Source organism: Monodon monoceros, unplaced genomic scaffold (assembly GCF_005190385.1).
Source record: "Monodon monoceros isolate NGI ecotype Baffin Bay Population unplaced genomic scaffold, NGI_Narwhal_1 Super_Scaffold_11, whole genome shotgun sequence".
NCBI classification, from domain to species: domain Eukaryota; kingdom Metazoa; phylum Chordata; class Mammalia; order Artiodactyla; family Monodontidae; genus Monodon; species Monodon monoceros.
Genome location: NW_021703767.1, coordinates 132675516 through 132696182, shown reverse-complemented (window position 1 = coordinate 132696182; position 20667 = coordinate 132675516). Strand labels below are relative to the sequence as shown.

Sequence of the window (20667 nt, the reverse complement as noted above, 5' to 3'; positions counted from 1 at the left end):
GAATAGAATTTTGCCATTATAAATTAATAAAGTTTTTTAAATGTGGTTTTTATAACAAATTACATGATCTTATAGAATTACAGTCACTTATGGACCAAGCTAATATTCTTATATTAGTTTCTTTATGAATAACTTTATCACTGATGTACTTCCTTGAAGATGTCTGTTCCTCTGTGGATGCTAGCTCACTAGTTTTCAGCTGAAATTTACTAGAGGTAAGAACTGAGGAGGTTCAAGAGAAAAATAATGCTTCCTCTTAATTGAGGCATATTCTGCTTTAATAATATATCCAGGACCAGATGGCTTCACAGGTGAATTCTACCAAACATTTAAAGAGGAGTTAATACCTGTCTTCCTCAAACTGTTCCAAAATTTGAAGAGGAAGGAATGCTTCCAACCTCATTTGAGGTCAGCATTACCCTGATACCAAAATCAGAAAAAGACACTACAAAAAAAGGAAGTTACACCCCAATTTCCCAGATGAACATAGATGCAAAAATCTTTAATAAAATATTAATAAACTAAATTCAACAATACATTAAAAGGATCATACATCATGATCAAGTGGAATTTATTACAGGGATGCAAGGATGGTTCACCTTCCACAAATCAATCAGTGTGATACACGCCTTAAGAAAATGAGGCTAAAAATCATATGATCATCTCAATAGATGCAGAAAGAGCGTTTGACAAAATTCAACACCTACTCGTGGTAAAAACTCTGAACAAAGTAAGTATAGAGGGACTATACCTCAACATAATAAAGTCCATATATGGCAGGCCCACAGTGAACATACTTAAAGCTGAAAAGCTGAAACCTTTTCCTCTGAAATCAGGGGCATGGTGAGAATACCCAGTCTGATCACTTTTTCAACAGTCCTAGAAGTCCTAGCCATAGCAGTTAGGCAAGAAAAAGAAATTAAAAGTGTTCAGATTGGAAAGGAAGAAGTCTCTTTTTGCAGGTGACTTATTACATATAGAAAACTATAAAGACTCCATCAAAAAACTATTAGAAATGATAAACAAATTTAGTAAAGTTGCAGGATCTAAAATCAATATACAAAAATCTGTGTGCTTGTATATACTAATAACTATCAGAAAGAGAAATTAATAAAATAGTTCTATTTATGATTGCATCAAAAAGAGTAAAATACCTAGGAATAAATTTAACCAAGGAAGTGAAAGAGCTGTACACTGAAAACTATAAGACATTGATGAAAGAAATTGAGGAAGGCACAAAGAAATGGAAAGATATTCTGTGCTCGTGGATTGGAAGAATTAATATTGTTAAAATGTCCATACTACCCAAAGCAATCTACAGGTTCAGTGCAATCCCTATCAAAATTCCAGTGGCATTTTTCACAGAAGTAGAATAAAACAGTCCTAAAATATGTATGGAACCACAAAGACCCAAGTAGCCAAAGCATTCTTGAGAAAGAACATTAAAACTGGAACTTCCTGATTTTTAAACTGTATTACAGAGCTGTAATAATCAAAACAGTATAGTATTGGCATAAAAACAGACACAGAGATCAGTGGAACAAAAGAGAGCCCCAAAATAAACTTGTGCATATTGTGATCGATTAAGGCAAAGGAGCTAAGAATAGACAATGGGGAAAGGACCATCTCTTCAATAAATGGTGGTGGGAAAACTGGGCAACTATCTTACACCATACACAAAAATCAATTCAAAATGGGTTAAAGACTTGAACATAAGACCCCAAATCATAAAACTCATAGAAGAAAACATACAGGGTAAGCTCCTTGGACTCAGTCTTGGCGATGATATTTTAGATTTGACACTAAAAACAAAGAAAACAAAATCAGATGTAACAAGTGGGACTATATCAAACTACAAAGCTTCTTTCTGCATAGCAAAGGAAACCAACAAAATGAAAAGGCAACGTACAGAATAGGAGAAAGTAATGTGCAAATTATATATCTAATAAGGGATTGATATCCAAAATATATAAAGAACTCATATAACTCAGTAGCAAAAAACAGACAAACCAATCTGGTTAAAAGTCAGCCAGAGGGACTGAATACACATTTTTCCAAAGAAGACAGAGATATGGCCAAAGGTACATGAAAAAGTGTTCAACATCACTAATCATCAGGGAAGTGCAAAGCAAAACCACAATGAGATACCACCTCATACTTGTTAGAATGGCTATCATTAAAAAAAAGAAACAAGCATTAACAAGTATTAGTAGGGATGTAGAGAAAAGGAAAACCCCTGTTGGTGGGAATATAAATTGGTATAGCCACCGTGGAAAACAGTATGGAGGTTCCTCAAAAAATTAAAAAAAGAACTGCCATATGATCCAGCAAACCCACATCTGTGTGTATATCCAAAGGAAACAAAATTACCATCTCAAAGAGATACAGGCATGTTAATTGCAGCATTATTCACAATAGCCAAGACATGGAAACAATCTAAATGTATGTCAATGGATGAATAAAGATGATGTGGTAAATGCATACATTGAAATATTATTTGGCTGTAAAAAAAGAAGCAAATCCTGCCATTTGCAGCAATATGGATGGACCTTGAGGGCATTATGCTAGATGAAATAAGTCAGAGAAAGACAAATAATTCATAATCTCACTTATATGTGGAATCTACAAAAACCAAATTGATAGAAACAGAGAATAGATTGGTGCCAGAGGTAGACAAGTGGGGGGTGGAGGAAATGAGTAAAGGTGGTCAAATGGTACAAACTTCTAGTTATAAGATAGTTCTGGGGATGCAAGCTTAAAAGTCTCATCACAAGAAAAAAATTTTAACTATGTGAGGTGATGGATGTTAACTTATTGTAGTAATCATTTCTATATTATATGTCATATCATTTTGTTCTACATCTTAAACTAATATAATGTTATATGTCAATTATATAATAAAACTGGGGGAAAAATAATTATCACCCAGAACAGTAGTCTTCAAACGGTATATGTACACTCTTGAGGTTCTGTAGTGGTGTTTCACGGGTTCTGCTTAAATTTGGTTTGAATGCCATGGTTGTTGAGGCCCAAGGTATACACTAATTTACATACCCTGATTTCAAAATAGCCTTATAATTGTATTGAATGGATTTTTAATAAGTTATAAATTAGAATTGAAACTAAGTGTTTGACCTGATAATTCCCTAAAGAAGAGAATTAAATACATGAACGGGAAAGTAGACAACAAGATTAGGCTAATTTGTTTGTAATTAGTAATGAAAATTGTTACTGAAAAGTTTAGGGTAGACTGTTCTTACCCTTCGTGTTAGTTACCAGTGACATGTTACAATAGTAATTAGGTTAACTTTAGTGTAATCTTAAGAAAGTTAAGCAATGTGAAATAATAATCTCCATTTAGCTCTTGCATTATACAAAAGTCATGGTATGCTCCAATAAGAACACACAATAAAGTAAATTACTATAATTTCATATTATAAAAACTACTTTGGTATCCATGGCAAGGAATAAATAGTTCCTAAAATATTTCTCTAAAACGAAAAGTGAAGAATATAAAGAAATTGATCATTGCTTAGAGCCGTGTACTTCGATGTTCATGGATGTTTATGTTTCAGGTTTTGGTGGTTTTCTGATTTACTGTGGTGAGAAGTTAGGAAGTAACGTTTTGTAATTTGTTTCACTCTTGTGTTTCCATTGTCAAGAATTACGACGTTACAGTTTAATTTGTAATCATAATTCCCGCTGTTTTACCACACACGCACTCTGTCCTTATTCATAGCTTCTCTATTCCCAGGTTTTAAAATTTTGATGTCTTTTGGTTGAATAGACCTCATCATCAAGTAGTTTTTGTTTTTATATTTTCTGTAAGAGCTCATGGATATTGTATTCTGTGGTATCTTATTTATTTTGGACCATTTCTTTTTTTTAATTTAGTTGAAGGGTAGATTAGCTAGTTATAAAATTCTCAATTTGTGCTTTTCCCTTTCAATATTGTAGATGTTACTCCACTGTCTTCTAGCGTTGAGTGAAAGTCTTGAATTGAGCTCCTCTCTGCTTACATTCCGTCCCCTCATTACACTTTCCACCACCATAGTCCATTCTCTTCTGCCTGGATGCCTGTAGGATTCAATTCTTTATCCCTGAAATTCATGCTAACTTTCCTAGGCTAAATCTCTTGATTCTTTTTGCTAGGGCATTATGTGAATGTACACTTTTAGTTTTGAAATTCGGATTTTTATTTCATTTATATCTTTCATTGCATCTTTACATGTTTTATTTCCGTGTGTTTTTCTGTCAGTAAATTTTTGTGCAGTGTGTTTTGCTACTAAAATGGATATCCTTCATCTGTCTTTATCAGCTATTTTCTGATTGTAATTTTGTCTTTAAATTTAGTTTTAAGTTATTTCCTTTTACCTATCCTTCATTCATTCAACAAATACTTAATGAGCCTGGCTGCATAGCAGGTACCATTCTAGGTGCTGTGGTAGAGCAGTGAATAAAATAAATGAAGTCCCAGCCTTTATGGAGTTTATGTTTTAGTGGGGGAGATAGTAGCAAGTTAATATATAGTTTGTCATGTGTTGATATTTGCTATGGAAAAATTAAAGGAATGGTATGTTGGGTGGGGATCAGTTGCTATTTTGTGTTGGGTTATCAGTTAGGATTCAGTGACATTCGGGGAGATAAGCAAGTATGGAAGCGAGCCTTGCATATGGTGCAGATGTTTAGTGGAATTAAGAGATTAGCAAGAACAAACACTGTGAGGTGTAGCGTGTTTGGAGGCAAGTGAAAAAAAGCAGTAGGAGGTAACGCAGAGGTTGGGGGTGTTCCAGGTAAAGACTTGCTTTGGCCCTTAAAGTGATGTGGAAAACCAATGGGGAGTTTTAGGTGGAGGGACAGAGGCTGACCTAGTTTTTTAAAGATTCACTCTGGCTGTGGCTTCAGATTCTTGACTGTGTTGTAAGACATGTCTACTCTGCTTTTTGTTGTTTCTAGGCTTTTATCTTTGATTGCTTTATTTTCCTTTTCTCTTTCCTGATCTGCCAGCTCTCATCTCTTTGCATTGTTTTACCTCTTTCTTGGAGCTTTTCTTTGAGGTCTCTGTTCAGAACTTAATTTCTCTGAAGTTGTGTATAAAGAGTAGTTCACAAATTCTTCCTCTCCTTTCCTGGGATAATTTCTTTCAAATATATTTACCTATTAACTGTATTTTGCTCAGTTTACTCTGCTTTTGTATATTTTTGCTCTAGTCCTGTGCTGAATCCTTTAAGTTTTTTTGTTTTTTGTTTTTTTTTTTGGCCACACCATGCAGCTTGTGGGATCTTAGTTCCCCTACCAGGGATTGAACCCGGGCTGTTAGCAGTGAAAGCGTGGAGTCCTAACCACTGGACTGCCATTATATATCATTGAGGAATATGCTTTTTCCAGAACATCTGTTTGGAGTCGGGAGGGGCAAAAAACGCCTCATAGATTAACTGTGTGGTTTCCTTTACTCATAGAACTACCTGTTAGATCTGTGGGAAAGAACTACAAGACAGAGCTGCCAAGTAAACTATGAAAAACCTAACAAACTTTTTATCTTAAGTATTGGCATATCCCAATGATCTGTACTGTTCTAGGGTGTGATGGCTTAGGAGTGAATATGATTTGAACCTAATACATTTTTAGAGGGTGTCAAATTCAGAACCAGGCAGATCCATCGCCTGACCCTAAACACGGTCCTAAAGTAAATCGCTTGAGGAAATTGGATCCCAGAGATTACAGGTGGGGAATTTTGAAGTGTGTCCATATTTCATTGGAGATCAAAGAAGCCTAACTAAAAGAATTGTGGGCTGACTCACATGATAGCTTCTTTTTGAAAGGGCTGTTTTATCTTGAAGATTATGAGTTTGGAGGAACTAAGGTGATTGGCAGTGGAAAGAATCAGAACATTCGAAATTCCTTAAAAATTTATTGACTTAAATAACTTTGTGATACACATAATTTTAAAAAAAACCTTTAAAAAAATAAATAACGAAGATTCTTGCTTGATCTCTCCTGTAGCACAGCCTTACCTTGTTCTTCTGTGTTATAAAGGGAGATTCTCCTGTGGATGACCTCTAGATCATCTAAAAGGGTGTTAGATAGGGATTCTAGGACACAAACAGTGGAGAGAAGGGGGCAAAAGGGCATGCACACAAACATGCTCTTTTAGTCGAATTGGCAGCCTTCCTGAAGAAACTTCACTTGATGTCCATGATGCATTTTTAAGATTCATGGATGAGGGGTATAACTTTTGACATGTTATATGTAATCAAACAAGTGAATCCTTCCGTAGAATCTATATAGTAACACTAGAGTCTAGTAGAATTACTCTTACAATTATTATTGAATGGAGCAAAGTAATTGGAAGCAGTGAGTGCTTACTATATCTCAAGTACTGTGTTAAATTTAGCTTTTTCATTTATGACCTCATTTTATCCTCAACTCTGAAGGTATTATTATAGATAAAGGAAGTGAAAGCATTTAGAGATGTGATACCTGGCTGAAAGTTATACTGCTAATAAAAGCTAGAGCCAGCATAGTAAGTCAGACCCAGGCTATCTGACTGTGGAGTTCAGGCTATCTGACTCTTAACTCTGCTGCAGTCTGAACTGTGCTCCCCTCTACACTCTACCCACCCCCATCTACTTAGCATTTAGTAAAATTTGTATAGAAAATAACTTTTGTTGAAGAACTTCTGTTTTAAGGACTAAATTTACTGGCTGCCTAAATATAGATATTTTTATGGGAGCTATTCGTGTAATGCTTATATTTTTCAAACATAGGTTTACCAGTACCTCAGGCTGTTTATAGCATGTGTTAGGTGGTTAAATAATGTGTTGTATTAGTTAATCATTTAATTGGCCTTTTATAGAAAATAAAGTTCTTAATAAGGAAATATGTATACTGTGTTTCTGGTAATAAGAATTAGACCTAAAGTGTGTGACCTTTGAAAGACTGCAGTGTTGGTATATAAATTTACTAGGGCTGCCATCACAAATTACTACAAGATGAGTGGCTTAAACAACAAAATTTATTTTCTCACAGTTCTGGAAGCTGGAAGTACAAGATCAAGGTGTTGGCAGAGTCAGTTTCTTCTGAAAGCTGTGAGAGAAGGATCTGTTCTAGGACTTTCTCCTTGGCTTGTAGATGACCGCCTTATGTCTTCCATCGGTACATGTCTATGTCCAAATTTCTAATGCTTATAAGGATCCAGTCATATTGCATTAGGGCCCATGCTAAAAAAAAAGAACACCTCATTTTAACTTAATTACCTCTGTGAAGACCCTGAGGTGCTGGGGTTAGAACTTCAGCATATGAATTTGGTGGTGGGGACACAGTTCAACCCACAATATCTATATATCCATAACACCCTCTTAAATGATACAGTGCACTAGCTTGGTGGGGGTGGGGGGGTGGTCTAGCATCACAGGTGGAAAAGTGGAAATGTACTTGCTTTTTGCTCATTCTTCTCCCAACCTGAAAACGGAATCTGAAGCTTTTGCCACCGCTTTTGGTAGACAGCCAAAGGAAAGCATTATTTCCAGTTTGGGAAGAGTGCTAAAAGTACTTGGCTCCTGGCCCAGCTCACTGTATAGGGACTATCTCCTCTGTGGCTTAGGAGCAGAGAAAAAAGCTATGCTCTGCAAACAGAAGTTTTAGAAAATTATTAGTGGGACTATAATTATTACAAACAAATAGGAAAATAGAAATAATTTTAATAGCATCAAATCTCAGGTACTTCACCTAGATCAGAGGCTGATAGACTTTTTATGTGAAGGGTCATACAGACACACTGGCAACTACTCATCTCTACTCCTGTGATGTGAAAGCTACTTATTTAACACGTAAGTGAATAGGTGTAGCTATGTTGCAGTAAAACTTTATTTTAAAATAGGTGGCTGGCAGTCTGTGGGCTGTAATTTGAAGATCCCTGGCATTGATTATAAAGATATTATCTTACCTATTTAATGTTAAAGTAAGGCAAGGTATTTAATAAGCATGAAATAACTTATTCTGAGTATTTCAAAATAGGGTAGAATATTATCACTGGAAATGGATCGTAGAGATCATTTACCACAGCTCTTATTTTACTGATAACTGAGGTTCAAAAATCAAAGAATTGGCGGATCTTGGTGAGTGATCAGATTAGGGAGAAAGCAGGTGAATTAGTCTTCTTGCGGAATGAGACCTAGAGCCACATGGGACATTTGTGATTTGGTGCCTGCCTTTGTAGAGCTCAGAAACAGGTGCTCCCTGTGTTGTTTTAACCTGGGGCCTAGCCTCCCTTGAGAGAGAGAAGAGACGCGCATGGGCGCGCACACACTAGGATTATTATTACCAAAATGAAGGCGTAGGCATATGAGGAGCAGCCCCAGGTCACACAGCCTGCTGGTTACAGAGCCATTATTAGATCACAGGTCTTACTCCTGGGCTCCATCCGCTGACCCCTGACTGCCTCCTCATATGTCCAGACCTCTCTTCAGCTACATTGCTGGCAAGAGCCCAGGCTTGACTGATAAAAGTGAACCAGATTTTTTATTTTTTAAAATTACTTTCGTTTTATCTCTAAGTGTAGTAGACATTTATCTAATTCTGGAAGAAATTTTACCTTAAATATGTTTTTTCTTTTAAAAAACTATTGTTTCAGAATATATTTTATATGTGTGAATTAGTAAATGAAAAGATTGGGTGAAAGGAAGAAGGTTATCTGGATTTTTCTGTATAATATAACTGTGGTATCAAATGGATACAACCAAGCTGTTTGGATGACCCTGCAGTTGATTTTTTGTTTTCTTTTTGCTTTTAACGTATTGGAAATCTGATCACATCTCTGTTCTGGAAAGGTGAATCCAAATTCAGATATTTGATGTGACGTAGGTTCTGGCTGCTTGTCCTTCTTAAGGGAAAGCTCAGTTGATGTACATTTGATGGATTTGTGGGTGAAAGGGAGTCTAGTAAAGACAATCTTTGATTTATACAGTGGGGCATAACAACCTTGGGTTTTTCTAGATATGCTGCTAGCACTCCGAAGGCTTTCTTTGGGTGTCAGTTTGCAGTGGTCATCAGTGACATCATCCTCAAATTGCTGTCTTGTCTTCAGCTTCCACAGCAGTGCTTCTCCTACCACAGGGTCTCCCGGTAGCCTGACTGCAGCAGTTGAGATGGCGCTGCTATTTTATGTTCTTTCCTGTTTTAATGATTAGGAAATAGTAAAGAAATTAATCTTTTCTTGTGACTTAAGATCATCCTTTGGAATCACAAATATTATACTCTGCCAGGTAGAGAGCCTGTGATGATGCTACTTGGAGCTGTTACATTTGGTTTTATTTCTCTCTAGGAAGACTATTTTGTGTTTTCAGTGGATAGGATTTCTTTCTTTTCCTGCCCTCCCTCCCTCCCTCTTCCCTTCTCTCCCTCCCCATCTTCCCCTTTCCCACTCTCTCCCCTTCCCCCTAGGTCTGTTCCCCTCCCCCTCTTCCTCCTCTCTGTCTCCCTCCATCCCCCGCCTCTCTCTCCCTCTCCCCTCCCCATCTCCTTCTCTCTCTCCCTCCCCTCTCCTTCTCTTTTCCCTGTCTTCATCTTCTTTGTGGCTAGTTTTCAGCTGTTGGATTACTTTACTCTGGAAATGTCTTTTCCATTACTGGAATTACTTTGTAGTGTGTATATGAATATGTAGCTAATTTTGGAGCTCTGTGTGGAACAGAAGTCTGGTTACCTTCAGAGAGCTCACATGAGATGAGCTCTGGTAGCCTGGACATCTGATGTGCACTGCCATGTTTATTGTTCTTAAGCCATTTTTCATTGTGCAGCCAACTGCTGCTCTTATAATGGACCTTGCTATGCCATGTTCGTCTGTTAATATATAAAGCACATACTAATTTACCCATGTGGGCAGGGGAGATATTTGTTGTATTGTGTCCTTAGAGATAGCTCAACCATTACATACTTGACCTTTAATTTCCAAGGAATTAAAATATCTGATTAGTGTTACTAGAAGATGACTTAACACGAGTGTCTTCTGAGATAGGATATGATTAGATGTCTAAAATCCCATTGTGCTGATCTTCCTGCAGTTAAGTATCTTTAGAATCTTTAAAAAAAAGCAAGCCAAATTTTTTATCAAGTTGTCTACTAGTTGCAAGTGGCAGCATGATGTGTCCTCGTTAAGCCACTAGTGGATTATTTGTTATAGTCACTCATGTTTTTGATAAAATTAACTTTGAATTTTTTATTAAAAGAGAAAGAAAGACGATTTAATTAATTAGTTAATTATTGTAACTTAAAATGGAAGAAGGAAGCAAGCAGGTTTTTTACTTTGGGCTGCCAAATGCACCATAAATATTAGATTTTCTTCCTTCAGTTGTATATCTGATAACCCATTTCCAAAAGAAAGACTATCTTCACCCTCTTCCTGCTTTCCCATTTTTTCTTTGCACTTGAAGCCAAATTCTTGGAGTGTTTTTTCATGACCACTCCTTTCATTTCATTTCCTCTTCAGTACATTTCACTTTTTGAACATGTAGTATTTCAGTTTCATTTCCGAATTAAAATATACACACCTTTAAAGGTATACAGCTTACAGCGCAGTTGCCTTTCTACCCTAGTTCCCCATCACATCATCCAATTCTCACTGCCCCCCACCACCAATGCAAACACATAGGCAACCGCTGTTCTTAATGTCTTAGCTTTCCTCCAGGGTTTCCTTTTGCAAATGTAAATATAGATACTTAACTCTTCCTTTTTCTATGTAAAAGTAAAGAATATTATTCATACAGCTCTTACTTATTGCTGTTTTTACTTTTTTTTTTTTTGGCGGTACGCGGGCCTCTCACTGTTGTGGCCTCTCCCCTTGCGGGGCACAGGCTCCCGACGCGCAGGCTCGGTGGCCATGGCTCACAGGCCTAGCCGCTCCACGACATGTGGGATCTTTCCCGGACCAGGGGCACAAACCCGTGTCCCCTGCATCTGCAAGTGGACTCTCAACCACTGCGCCACCAAGGAAGCCCTATATTTACTTTTTATTTCTCAGATCTTTATCAGCACGTAGAGATCATCCTCATTTTTTGTGACAGCCACATTCTATTTCCTTGTCGGTTAATGCCTTGAATCAGACTTCTGACCCTTCCCATTTGTTGGAGGCCCATTTTCAGGCCTCATTCTTCTCTACTTCTGTCTTTCCAGGGTACTTGTGTCTTTTGAGTGTCTGTGTCACTACCCTTCAGGCCTTAATGCCAGGACCTGCCCTCCTACTGTGCACATAAATACAAAATCATAGAAAGAGGTACAGGGATTATAGAGAACCATTGAAGTTCCAAGTGATAAATGGGGAGAAGGAAGGAGCCTCTTCACTGTCTCTAGGGCTCCAACTTTCTGACCCGTGAACATTTCAAGTGTTTGTGCTCTTAACCCAAAACAAATGCTGACTTTATTGTGGTCAGAAAAGCTTCTTTTCACCATCTTGGTCTCCACAGAACCTGGTCAGTAGTTGTTATGTTTATTACATTAATATACCACTGTCTCTGGCTCTGGTTCGTTTTTTTTTTTTTTTTTTTTATTGGCTGTGTTGGGTCTTCATTGCTGCACGTGGGCTTTCGCTAGTTGTGACGAGTGGGGCTACTCTTTGTTGTGGTGTGCAGGCTTCCCATTGTGGTGGCTTCTCTTGTTGCGGAGCATGGACTCTAGGCATGCAGGCTCAGTAGTTGTGGCTCGTGGGCTCCAGAGCGCAGGCTCAGTAGTTGTGGCGCACGGGCTTAGTTGCTCTGCGGCATGTGGCATCTTCCCAGACCAGGGCTCGAACCCGTGTCCCCTGCATTGGCAGGCGGATTCTTAACCACTCTGCCACCAGGGAGGTCCCTCTGGCTGGTTCTTTATTTTGCTGACTCCCTTTCTTTCTCCCACAGCTTTAAGCAATCTTGAAAGTTCTCCTGCTGGTTCATGATTCACTGGCTCTGCCCACACAGAGTTCAGCTTCAACTGCTGCACTTGTGGATGATTTCCTACACCTGCCTTTCATTCATTTTCTCTCACATTCAGACTTTTAAAATCTACCTCTAATGTATCTGTGCTACATGTACTAGGTACATTGGTTTGTTTGTTAATCTTTTTTGTTGGTTTTTTTTTGTTTGTTTGTATTTTGACTGTGCCGTGCTGCATGTGAGATTTCAATTCCCTGACCAGGGATTGAACCCGTGCCCCCTGCGTTGGAAGCTCGGAGTGCTAACCACTGGACCACCAGGGAACTCCCCTGTTAATTTTTGTAACAAGGTATTAGGGGATCTGGTTTATAGATGAAGAAATGTAGGTTCAGAGGGATCATACAGCTAGTTAGGGACCTATAGCTAGAGGTTATCCGGGCTGTAACTTGGAGTCACTGCACTTGATTATTACTTAGAACCTCACACTCAAAACAATGTAAACATTAGGATGTCTGAGTTCTATCCTTGGTTCTGCTGTAGTTGGCTCTGGCGGTGAGCTGCTTGCTTGTACCAGCATTTCATCATCTAGAAAGTATGGAGGTTGGACTAGGTTCCTAAAGCCTCTTCTCACTTAGCTAGTTATTATTCTAGATGTAAATCTAGGATTGCTCATAGTGCAGGACCTGTTGCAAGTTCCTCTAGTCCTGAGAGTCAAGGTGGTTTCTTTCTACGTAGAGTGATCCCACAGTGTGCTGCTTCTGTTTGGTGGGGATTTAAGCACCAAATCAGTGGATTTTACATAGGTGATAGATTTTTTTCCCCCTCAAATTACATAATGCACTTATTGTCTTACTAAATTGTATTTCCATTCTATTAAGGAAAATTTGTGTCCATTGACTTAATGATTTTTAAACAAAAAATACATAGTTGTTTTGTTTTAATTATTACTACTTTAGAACTTTAGGTATAACATGGAAAGACATGTGGATTGGTTCATTTCCTTTCTCAGTATTTTCCCCTAAGTTTATAGCCATTGTATCCATTTATAAAATAACTTTATAGTACTAAAGCATTTTTAATCATTACTGGAGAACTATTTTGATATTACTGTATTGCATTATAACATGATACATTCATTAGTAAAGAATTATAATGAAGACTTTGTAATGGTCTACGTTTTATGTCTTAGTATTCTTATTCATGTATTTAAGTATTTGAGGTTTTTAACACAAATTCTACATTGGGGTCTGATTTTCATTTTGGATGTGCTCTGTATAAAGGTGGCTTTTCTAGACTATATATAAAATGATGTTTCTTTGATTTTTAATAAAAAGAGCTAATCCCTTACTGGATAATTATATCAATTAAAAAGGATAGTTTTGTTTTGTAATTTAAGGGTGATTTATTAGCAGAAAGTATAAAAATGAAGTACTACATTTTCAGTTGTTATTTATCCAATTTGGACTATATGTAACTAGTATTTCAGGACATTTACTTAAAATATTTTATGTTAAATATTTCAATTTATTTTTTTCTTCTTGTTGCAGGAGCTAGAGTTAATGCCAAAGACAACAAATGGTTGACACCTTTACACAGAGCAGTTGCATCTTGTAGTGAGGTATGAAATTTCTCTTAGTAAATATTTTGTATATAAAATCATTAAGTAGGCCTGCCTATGAGTCCATATTCAAATTCTGTATTTTCAAAAAAGGATAAAGCAACTGAAAATACCTAGACTGGTCACTTTACTTTGGAATTTGTTCAAACCAAGTTAATTGTTCCATTTTCCTTTTGTGACTAAGGCCTCTTGGAGAGTCTGAAGTGGCAGAGAATAGAAAACCCTCCTTCTGTACTTCTTACAAGAGAGCAGTTGTTTTTCTATCTTACAAATTCCTCCTCAAGGCTTTTCTCTGCTGACTGGTTCACAGTAGCCTAATAGACGTGTTGCAGAGGTTCTGCTGGTTGTGCTCAAGAAATAATCTCAGCAGTGTGTAATGACTAAATGAAATATTGTTTAGGTAAACACTGAAATTAGTTTCAGAAACATTACTTGATTTCACATGTTGCCAGTTCTAAATACAATCTTAAAATATGTTAGGTGTCTTATGAGGAAGAACAATTCCTTTTTATTTATAATCCTGTGTATTGTTTGACCTTCAAGATAACTGACATTTTGGGAGAAAGTTCATTTTTATATTTGTCATATCTTCTAGTCCTCATAACATCCTTGTAGGATAGATATTTTAAGGAATTGTGTAGTTAATAATTTGCCAGAAACCACTCAGCTGTTGAGTAGCAGAGATGACACAAGTACCTGGACCCTCTTTTTTTCTGTCATTTTACTGCCTTTCTAAAATGGATTGGGTACTTTTTACAAATGCATTGTGCCCAAAGCACCCCTTTTACCTATCTTACGATAGTTGAAAACATTTTTTAAATCAAGGGTGGGACTGTATAAATTAATGTTTTCTTCAGTTATTCAAATTGTGGGAGACGAGGGAGGGTGGCTACTGCTGCTTCTCCCCATCATGGGGCCAGATAGTTCTGGAGAGAGAAGGGGAACACATGCCTTGGGAGGATGTTTCCCCAGGAGAAACTGGGGGCGCTCCTTTCTGTTCATTCTTCTTTGTATTCCTCATTTCGAAGTACACCTTGAACCCCAAACGAGAGTTGGGTGAGTGAAGAGGAGTGGAGGAGAAGGTGGCTGTAAGGGAGGGACTGTAAGTGCTGCGGTGTGACAGAGGCGGTCTGTTGACCATAAGCCTCTGGATCGGGAGGGGACGGTGGTCCTTGGTGGCTACAGCTGGTGAACTGTGGGACTTGGATCAGGAGACACTGGCTTCAGATATCACCTGCCACATTCTAGCTGTGTGATCTTGGGCAAATCTGGGAATTCTGAAAACTAAGACCTATTAACCAAAATACTTTGAACTCTGAAATTCATGGTAATGTTTTTAAGTTAGTGGTTAGCCCTCTTGCAGTGAAGTTTCTTTAAATAAAGGCGGTTAAGGAAGATAAACATTGCCATCATGGCAACCTATTGATAAATTAGTCATACTTACCTATTTTTTGGTATGACTCTTGGAAATATGTCTATTAAATTTAGTGGAGTTTTGTCAAATTAAATCATCAGAAAGAACACTTTGTATATTCGTAGAGATTGTAAAACAGGCCAAAGATTCTTTAAAAAAATAATTAATGTTAAAGGCAGATTGCAGGTTCCACCCAGAGACCTAACTGCTGATTTTTTAAAACTATGTACGTGGCTTGAACTTAAGGGCAAGCTGTAGGTTAGAAAGCAACAGATCCTAATAAGTTTAAGTTTAAGCTTTTCAACCTAAAAAAGGTTTAGGCTTTTCATCCTAAAAAACTACTAGGCTATGTAGTATTACAACTCTTCTGCAGGATTATGGGAAACAGCTATAAAATGTAACCATTCCATAAAAATATAACTTCTGTAAACCCTGAGCCCTAAGGATTATTTTTCTTTTAAAAGGAAAATGCCATGATTAGGGAAACTGCTAGGAAACCTAGTCAAGATTATCAGTTTCACTGGTGTTCTTTTAATTATTCTTGTCATATCCTAAGAGCAAAAGAAAGCTATACTTACATTACTCACTTCATTTAATAGAAAACATAACCGCAAAGGGGTATATAAAAAGGCAAAATTTTAGGTAGCTTTTGGTTTATGTTTTTGAGATACCATGAGAGAAGTAAGCTCTACAGAAGATGATTAGAGTGACTATTTTCTCACTTCTCCCAAGGACAGAGATGACTAGCATCTCTGAAGATGCATAGTAAGGAAGTTAACTCCTCACAGACAGTGGGTGTCTTAAGGCTTAATTCCCTCACTGAACTTGGGTTTAGAAAGACTGCTTCGGGTTAACTATACCAAGTTCCCCAGCTCTCCTTCCGTGACATGGTTTCCACGCACCTGGTCATATTGTCTGGCTGCCCCATCTTTTCTCCACCACTGGTTTGTGACTGTCAATCTTGAAGTGTAGCATACAATCTAGCTCTCCATAAATGCTGAGTATTCTTCTGAATAAATCAGTTTCTGAATATTAGGGCTTTGTGAGTGTGTGTGTGTGTGTGTGTGTGTGTGTGTATGTATTTATTTATTTATCTATCTGTCTATCCATCCACATCACACTGGATCCTCTGAAGGATATGCATTTATTTTTTTAACCTAACTCCAGGAATTAACATTTTAGTTCTATCAAGATAACTGAGTTTAAAATATATTATCATGTGAGGTATTAGTGGTTCACCTAAACGTTGTGTTTATTTGGAATGTGTTAGCCCTTCTTTTCCCTGTGCCTGACCCTAAGCTATGAATAAATAAATACTCTTTGGATATAATTAGTTAACCTTTTGTTATCACCCCACCCCCATATTTCTTTATCTTATTTAAATCAGTGTCATAGGTTATTACTTGTTTGCAAGGCACACCTGCAGCATTTCTTACACATGCATACCCTCTAATAATGGAAAAATCGGGATCAAGGTTACTATGGTAATTCTGTCATTAGTAAAACTATATCCTTGGTTATCTCTACATTTTTTTTCTAAATGCTTGTAATGTGTTGCTAATAAAATCTAGAATTTTACTAGGGTAAGACATCAGGCTCATTGGTTTGTAATTTACCCTTTAAAAATTTTTTTTTGTTTTTGTTTTTGAATCTCCTGTCTTTAGAGAGTTCTTTAGTTTTCTCTAAATTTTCAAAGATCACTGCTATTGTGATATGGCACTGACGTATATTATTCTGAGTAGTAAATGATGGATGTATTAGTCAGCTCAGCTGCCATAACAAAATACCATAGACTGGGTGGCTTAAACAACAGAAATGTTTTTTCTCACAGACTGGAGGCTAGAAGTGTCAGATGAAGGTCCAGCAGGGTCAGTTTCTGATGAGGACTCTCTTCCTGGCTTGCAGATGGCTGCCTTCTCACTGTGTCCTCACATTTGGTCGGGGAGGGGGGAATCTCTCTCTCCCTCTTCCTTGTCTTAGAATGCCATCAGTCTGATCAGGTTAGGGTCTCTCCCTTATCATCTCATTTAACTTTACCGCTTTGTGGTGGGGGGTGGTTAGGGCTTCGACATGAATTGTGGGGTACACAATTAAGTGTCCCCAACAGTGGACCCAGGGTTCAAACAGTCTTAGTCGTTGTGTTTACAGCCTTCTTTAGGTGCCATCTTACCCACCCTCAACCATAAACTGGATTTATTCTTGTTTTTCTGTGAAACGAAAGTATAGCTTTGATTTTTCTGTTCTTGCTGATGGAACATAAGTATTCCACACACTTTTCAGAAACTTAAAGGTATGAGTTGTGAATTCCAGTTGGAAATAATTAAGGCAAGCCTGGCATCTATAGTATGCTGTATTTGCCCAGTTTATCCAATTGTAAATTCTTCATTTTGTTTTTAATTATTTTCTAGTACATCTATTTCCCAGGATGGTATTAGTGTTACTCCCTAAGTCACAAAATACCCTTCCTGAGGATGAAGATTGAGAATCCTGACAGTGTTTGTACTTTGTTCTCCACGATTCTGAGTATATATTCCTCTGTGTATCTTTTTCCCTATATTCCTTTTTCTTAATTGAAATATAATTTACAGTAAAATGCACAGACTTTAAGTGTATAGTGTTGAGTTTTGGCAAATGTATATACCCATGTAACCTTTCTCCCAATCTAGATTTAGAAGATTCCATCACTCCAGCAAGTTCCCTCATGTCCCTTTTCAGTCAGTCCCTCCTGTCCCCAGAGGCACCTCTCAATTGCCTGTTCTAGAATTGCCTGTTCTAGAATTTTATAAAAATGGAATCATACAGTATGTACTCTTAATGTCTTGACTTCTTTTGAGATTAGTCATATTGTTGTGTACATTAGTGGTTCATTTCTTTTTATTGCCGAGTAGTGTTTCCTGTATGGATGTACAACAGTTTATCTGTTTTCCTATAGGTGGACATTTACATTTCTTGTTTTTGGCTCTTATGAATAAATAAAATAAAATAAATAAAAACATTCTTAGATGGGTCTTGTTAAAATTTCTCTTGGGTAAATAGCTGGATTGGAATTGTGGGGTCACAGGGCAGGCCTCCATATGTCTTTACTTAGCTACTCAGCAGGTCGATAGATTGATGGGCGTCTCTCCAGTCTTTTGCCAGCCTTGTGCTGGTTCCCATATTTCAGCAGTTCTGATTACTTTTTATTTCAAAGGCTATGTGCAAATCATAAATAATACTATTTTGCTTGGTCTTCCTTGCTACTTTGCATAGTTAGTTATTTTAATCTTTTGAACAATCTTATGTACGTTAGGTTTTTTTGCTTCATAGCAGACTTGAGATGAGTGATGGACAGGTGCTCTTTCCCCTCTTTACTGATAAGAAAACCAAGGGTCAGTTTTATTAGACTTGAATAGTTATACCTTGTAAATGACAGAACTGAGGTGATTTGGTTCTGGTCCTTTTCATTTCATATGTAGTTTGTTGTTCATCTGCCAAAAATAAGATTATCACTGTAAGGAGAAAAATTTTGCTACGTTTAGTTCTGATTATATTGCTTAATATTGATGGCACACTGGATTCCTTTTGATTTTGCCATGAGTCCAGTTTATGGATGCTTTGTGACATTTTTCTTGTGCTTCTGGGAGACCAATCCCTTTGAATAGTAAATTCTTAATTTGCCTTGTTAACACCAACTTTCCCACCAGGTAGCATCACAACAAAGACTTCTTCCCTCCCTCCCTCCCTCCCTCCCTCCCTCCCTCCCCCCTCCCCTCCCCTCCCCTCCCCTCCCTCCCTCTAATGAATTAGATCCTAGTGATTTTCATTTTGTAAAATATAGCATGTGGAATACTTTGGGAAGTAGTATGTTTAAATTTTTATATATTTAATGGCAAAGTGATAAATCTACTTTTTAAAGCTTTGAAAGTATAAATTAATTGTATCTCACCATCTAGAAAAGCAATATTAGTAATGAAGGTTTTTGAAGAATATTTGTCAGTATTTCTTGTACATTTTGATAGAGACTGATTGTTGTGCCTTTAATTGGAGGATGATAGAGAAAGGGAATGTTTTATTTTGATGTATCTTGCATGGCTCTGAGTACTGCCTTTAGTTCAAGCTATTTTGTTTTCTGGCTTGTTGATAGCAGGTTCTGCCAGAACTATTTTTATTTTCTCAAGAAATTTTATTTCCTTCATGTGCGTACAATTTCTAAAGCTGTTAACTCATTTGTCTTGTATATCTTCATATGTTTTAGGAAGCAGTTCAGGTACTTTTGAAGCATTCTGCAGATGTTAACGCTAGAGACAAAAACTGGCAAACCCCTTTACACATAGCGGCTGCTAATAAAGCTGTAAAGTGTGCGGAAGCTTTGGTCCCTCTGCTGAGTAATGTAAATGTGTCTGATCGAGCAGGGAGAACTGCACTGCATCATGCAGCTTTCAGTGGACACGGGGAGGTAAGTGGTATTCAGTTAGACAGTGATTCTCTCTCTCTGCGTGTGTGCCCACCCCCCCATTATTAATGAACTTGCCTATTTTGCTCATTTTTATTTAATTTTGCCTTTTTCAAACCCTCAGACTTCTTTTCATGATAATTCATGATATATATTCTCAAATTTAGAAATTTATTTATCAGATACAGCCCCTGCAGTTGAATTTCATGGTCAACCTGGGGAGACAAAGGACAACACTGCCAACTGTAACACAATGTGAAAAGTATGTTCTGTCATTGCAGGAAAAAATGTCTAGGAAGATGGAACAGTTTCATTGTTCTCCCAGAAAGATGGTAGCAAAGGAAGGTGGAGTGTAGAAAACCTTTTTTTTTTTTTTTTTTTTTTGCAGTATGCGGGCCTCTCACTGTTGTGGCCTCTCCCGTTGCAGAGCACAGGCTCCGGACGCGCAGGCTTAGCGGCCATGGCTCACGGGCCCAGCCGCTTCGTGGCATGTGGGATCTTCCCGGACCGGGGCATGAACCCGTGTCCCCTGCATTGGCAGGCGGACTCTCAACCACTGCGCCACCAGGGAAGCCCCAAAACTTTTTCTTATAGTTTATTTTGAACATTTAGTCAAGAATTCTTTGATGACAGACCATCAGAAGAAAACAATTTAAGAAAATTAATATTTAGTTATCTTATACAAGGAGTATTGGTTAATGTTAAGTGTGCCATAGCAAAGAGTGGGGTTTATGTATGTACATGGAAGACTTAGGAAAGAATGAGACTCAGAGTTAGAAGAACCTTTGAGGGCAGCTTGTCCAGTCCTTCATTTTTGTTGCAGACACAGAAACTCAAAGTAAGTAAAAATGGTGGTCCTACTGTATAGCAGAGGGAACTATACTCAATATCAATTCTTTTCCTGTAGTAGAAAAGAATCTGGAAGAAATATATGTATATATAAAACTGAATCACTTTGCTATGTACCTAAAAGATTGTAAATCAACTATACTTCAATTTTTTTTAAAAAAAGAGGTAAAGTGACATTCCCAAGATTCCATGGCTGAGGGCTAGTCACTGCAGTGCTGTTTTCACTGTTCTTCTCGGCTTTTGCAACATAAAGAATTCTTGTCTCTGCTGCAGTTCAGGTCACTAGATGAGTCCCTTTTTGACATCTGGAATGCCCTTTCTAATGGGGAAACTATTGTAAATATGCTTGAACCTAATGGAAATGACTTTTTTTGGTACATTTTGAGGTAAGTAGACTGTGCAGTGACCTTCAGGCCTAATCATATTACGGACACTGCATCTGTGTTTGAATTAA

The 20667-nt window shown here is 37.5% G+C and overlaps 1 protein-coding gene and 1 non-coding gene across 6 annotated transcripts in view; both read left to right on the top strand.

Annotated features, from left to right (window-relative positions):
• The window catches only part of ANKRD28 (ankyrin repeat domain 28), a 181746-nt gene that overhangs the window by 104738 nt on the left and 56341 nt on the right, over positions 1 to 20667 (top strand). For 4 of the 5 annotated variants that reach the window (XM_029214088.1, XM_029214087.1, XM_029214089.1 and 1 more), the window contains exons 4-5: positions 13448 to 13518; positions 19167 to 19367. In XM_029214088.1, the coding sequence (XP_029069921.1) occupies positions 13448 to 13518; positions 19167 to 19367 (272 nt within the window). Of the gene's footprint in view, positions 1 to 11725; positions 12250 to 13447; positions 13519 to 19166; positions 19368 to 20667 lie in introns of those variants that run through there. The other variant, XM_029214091.1, reaches the window with a different exon arrangement.
• Positions 5366 to 5500, top strand: LOC114891363. Its single transcript, XR_003792475.1, has one exon. It is a non-coding gene; the product is annotated as a small nucleolar RNA SNORA18 (small nucleolar RNA).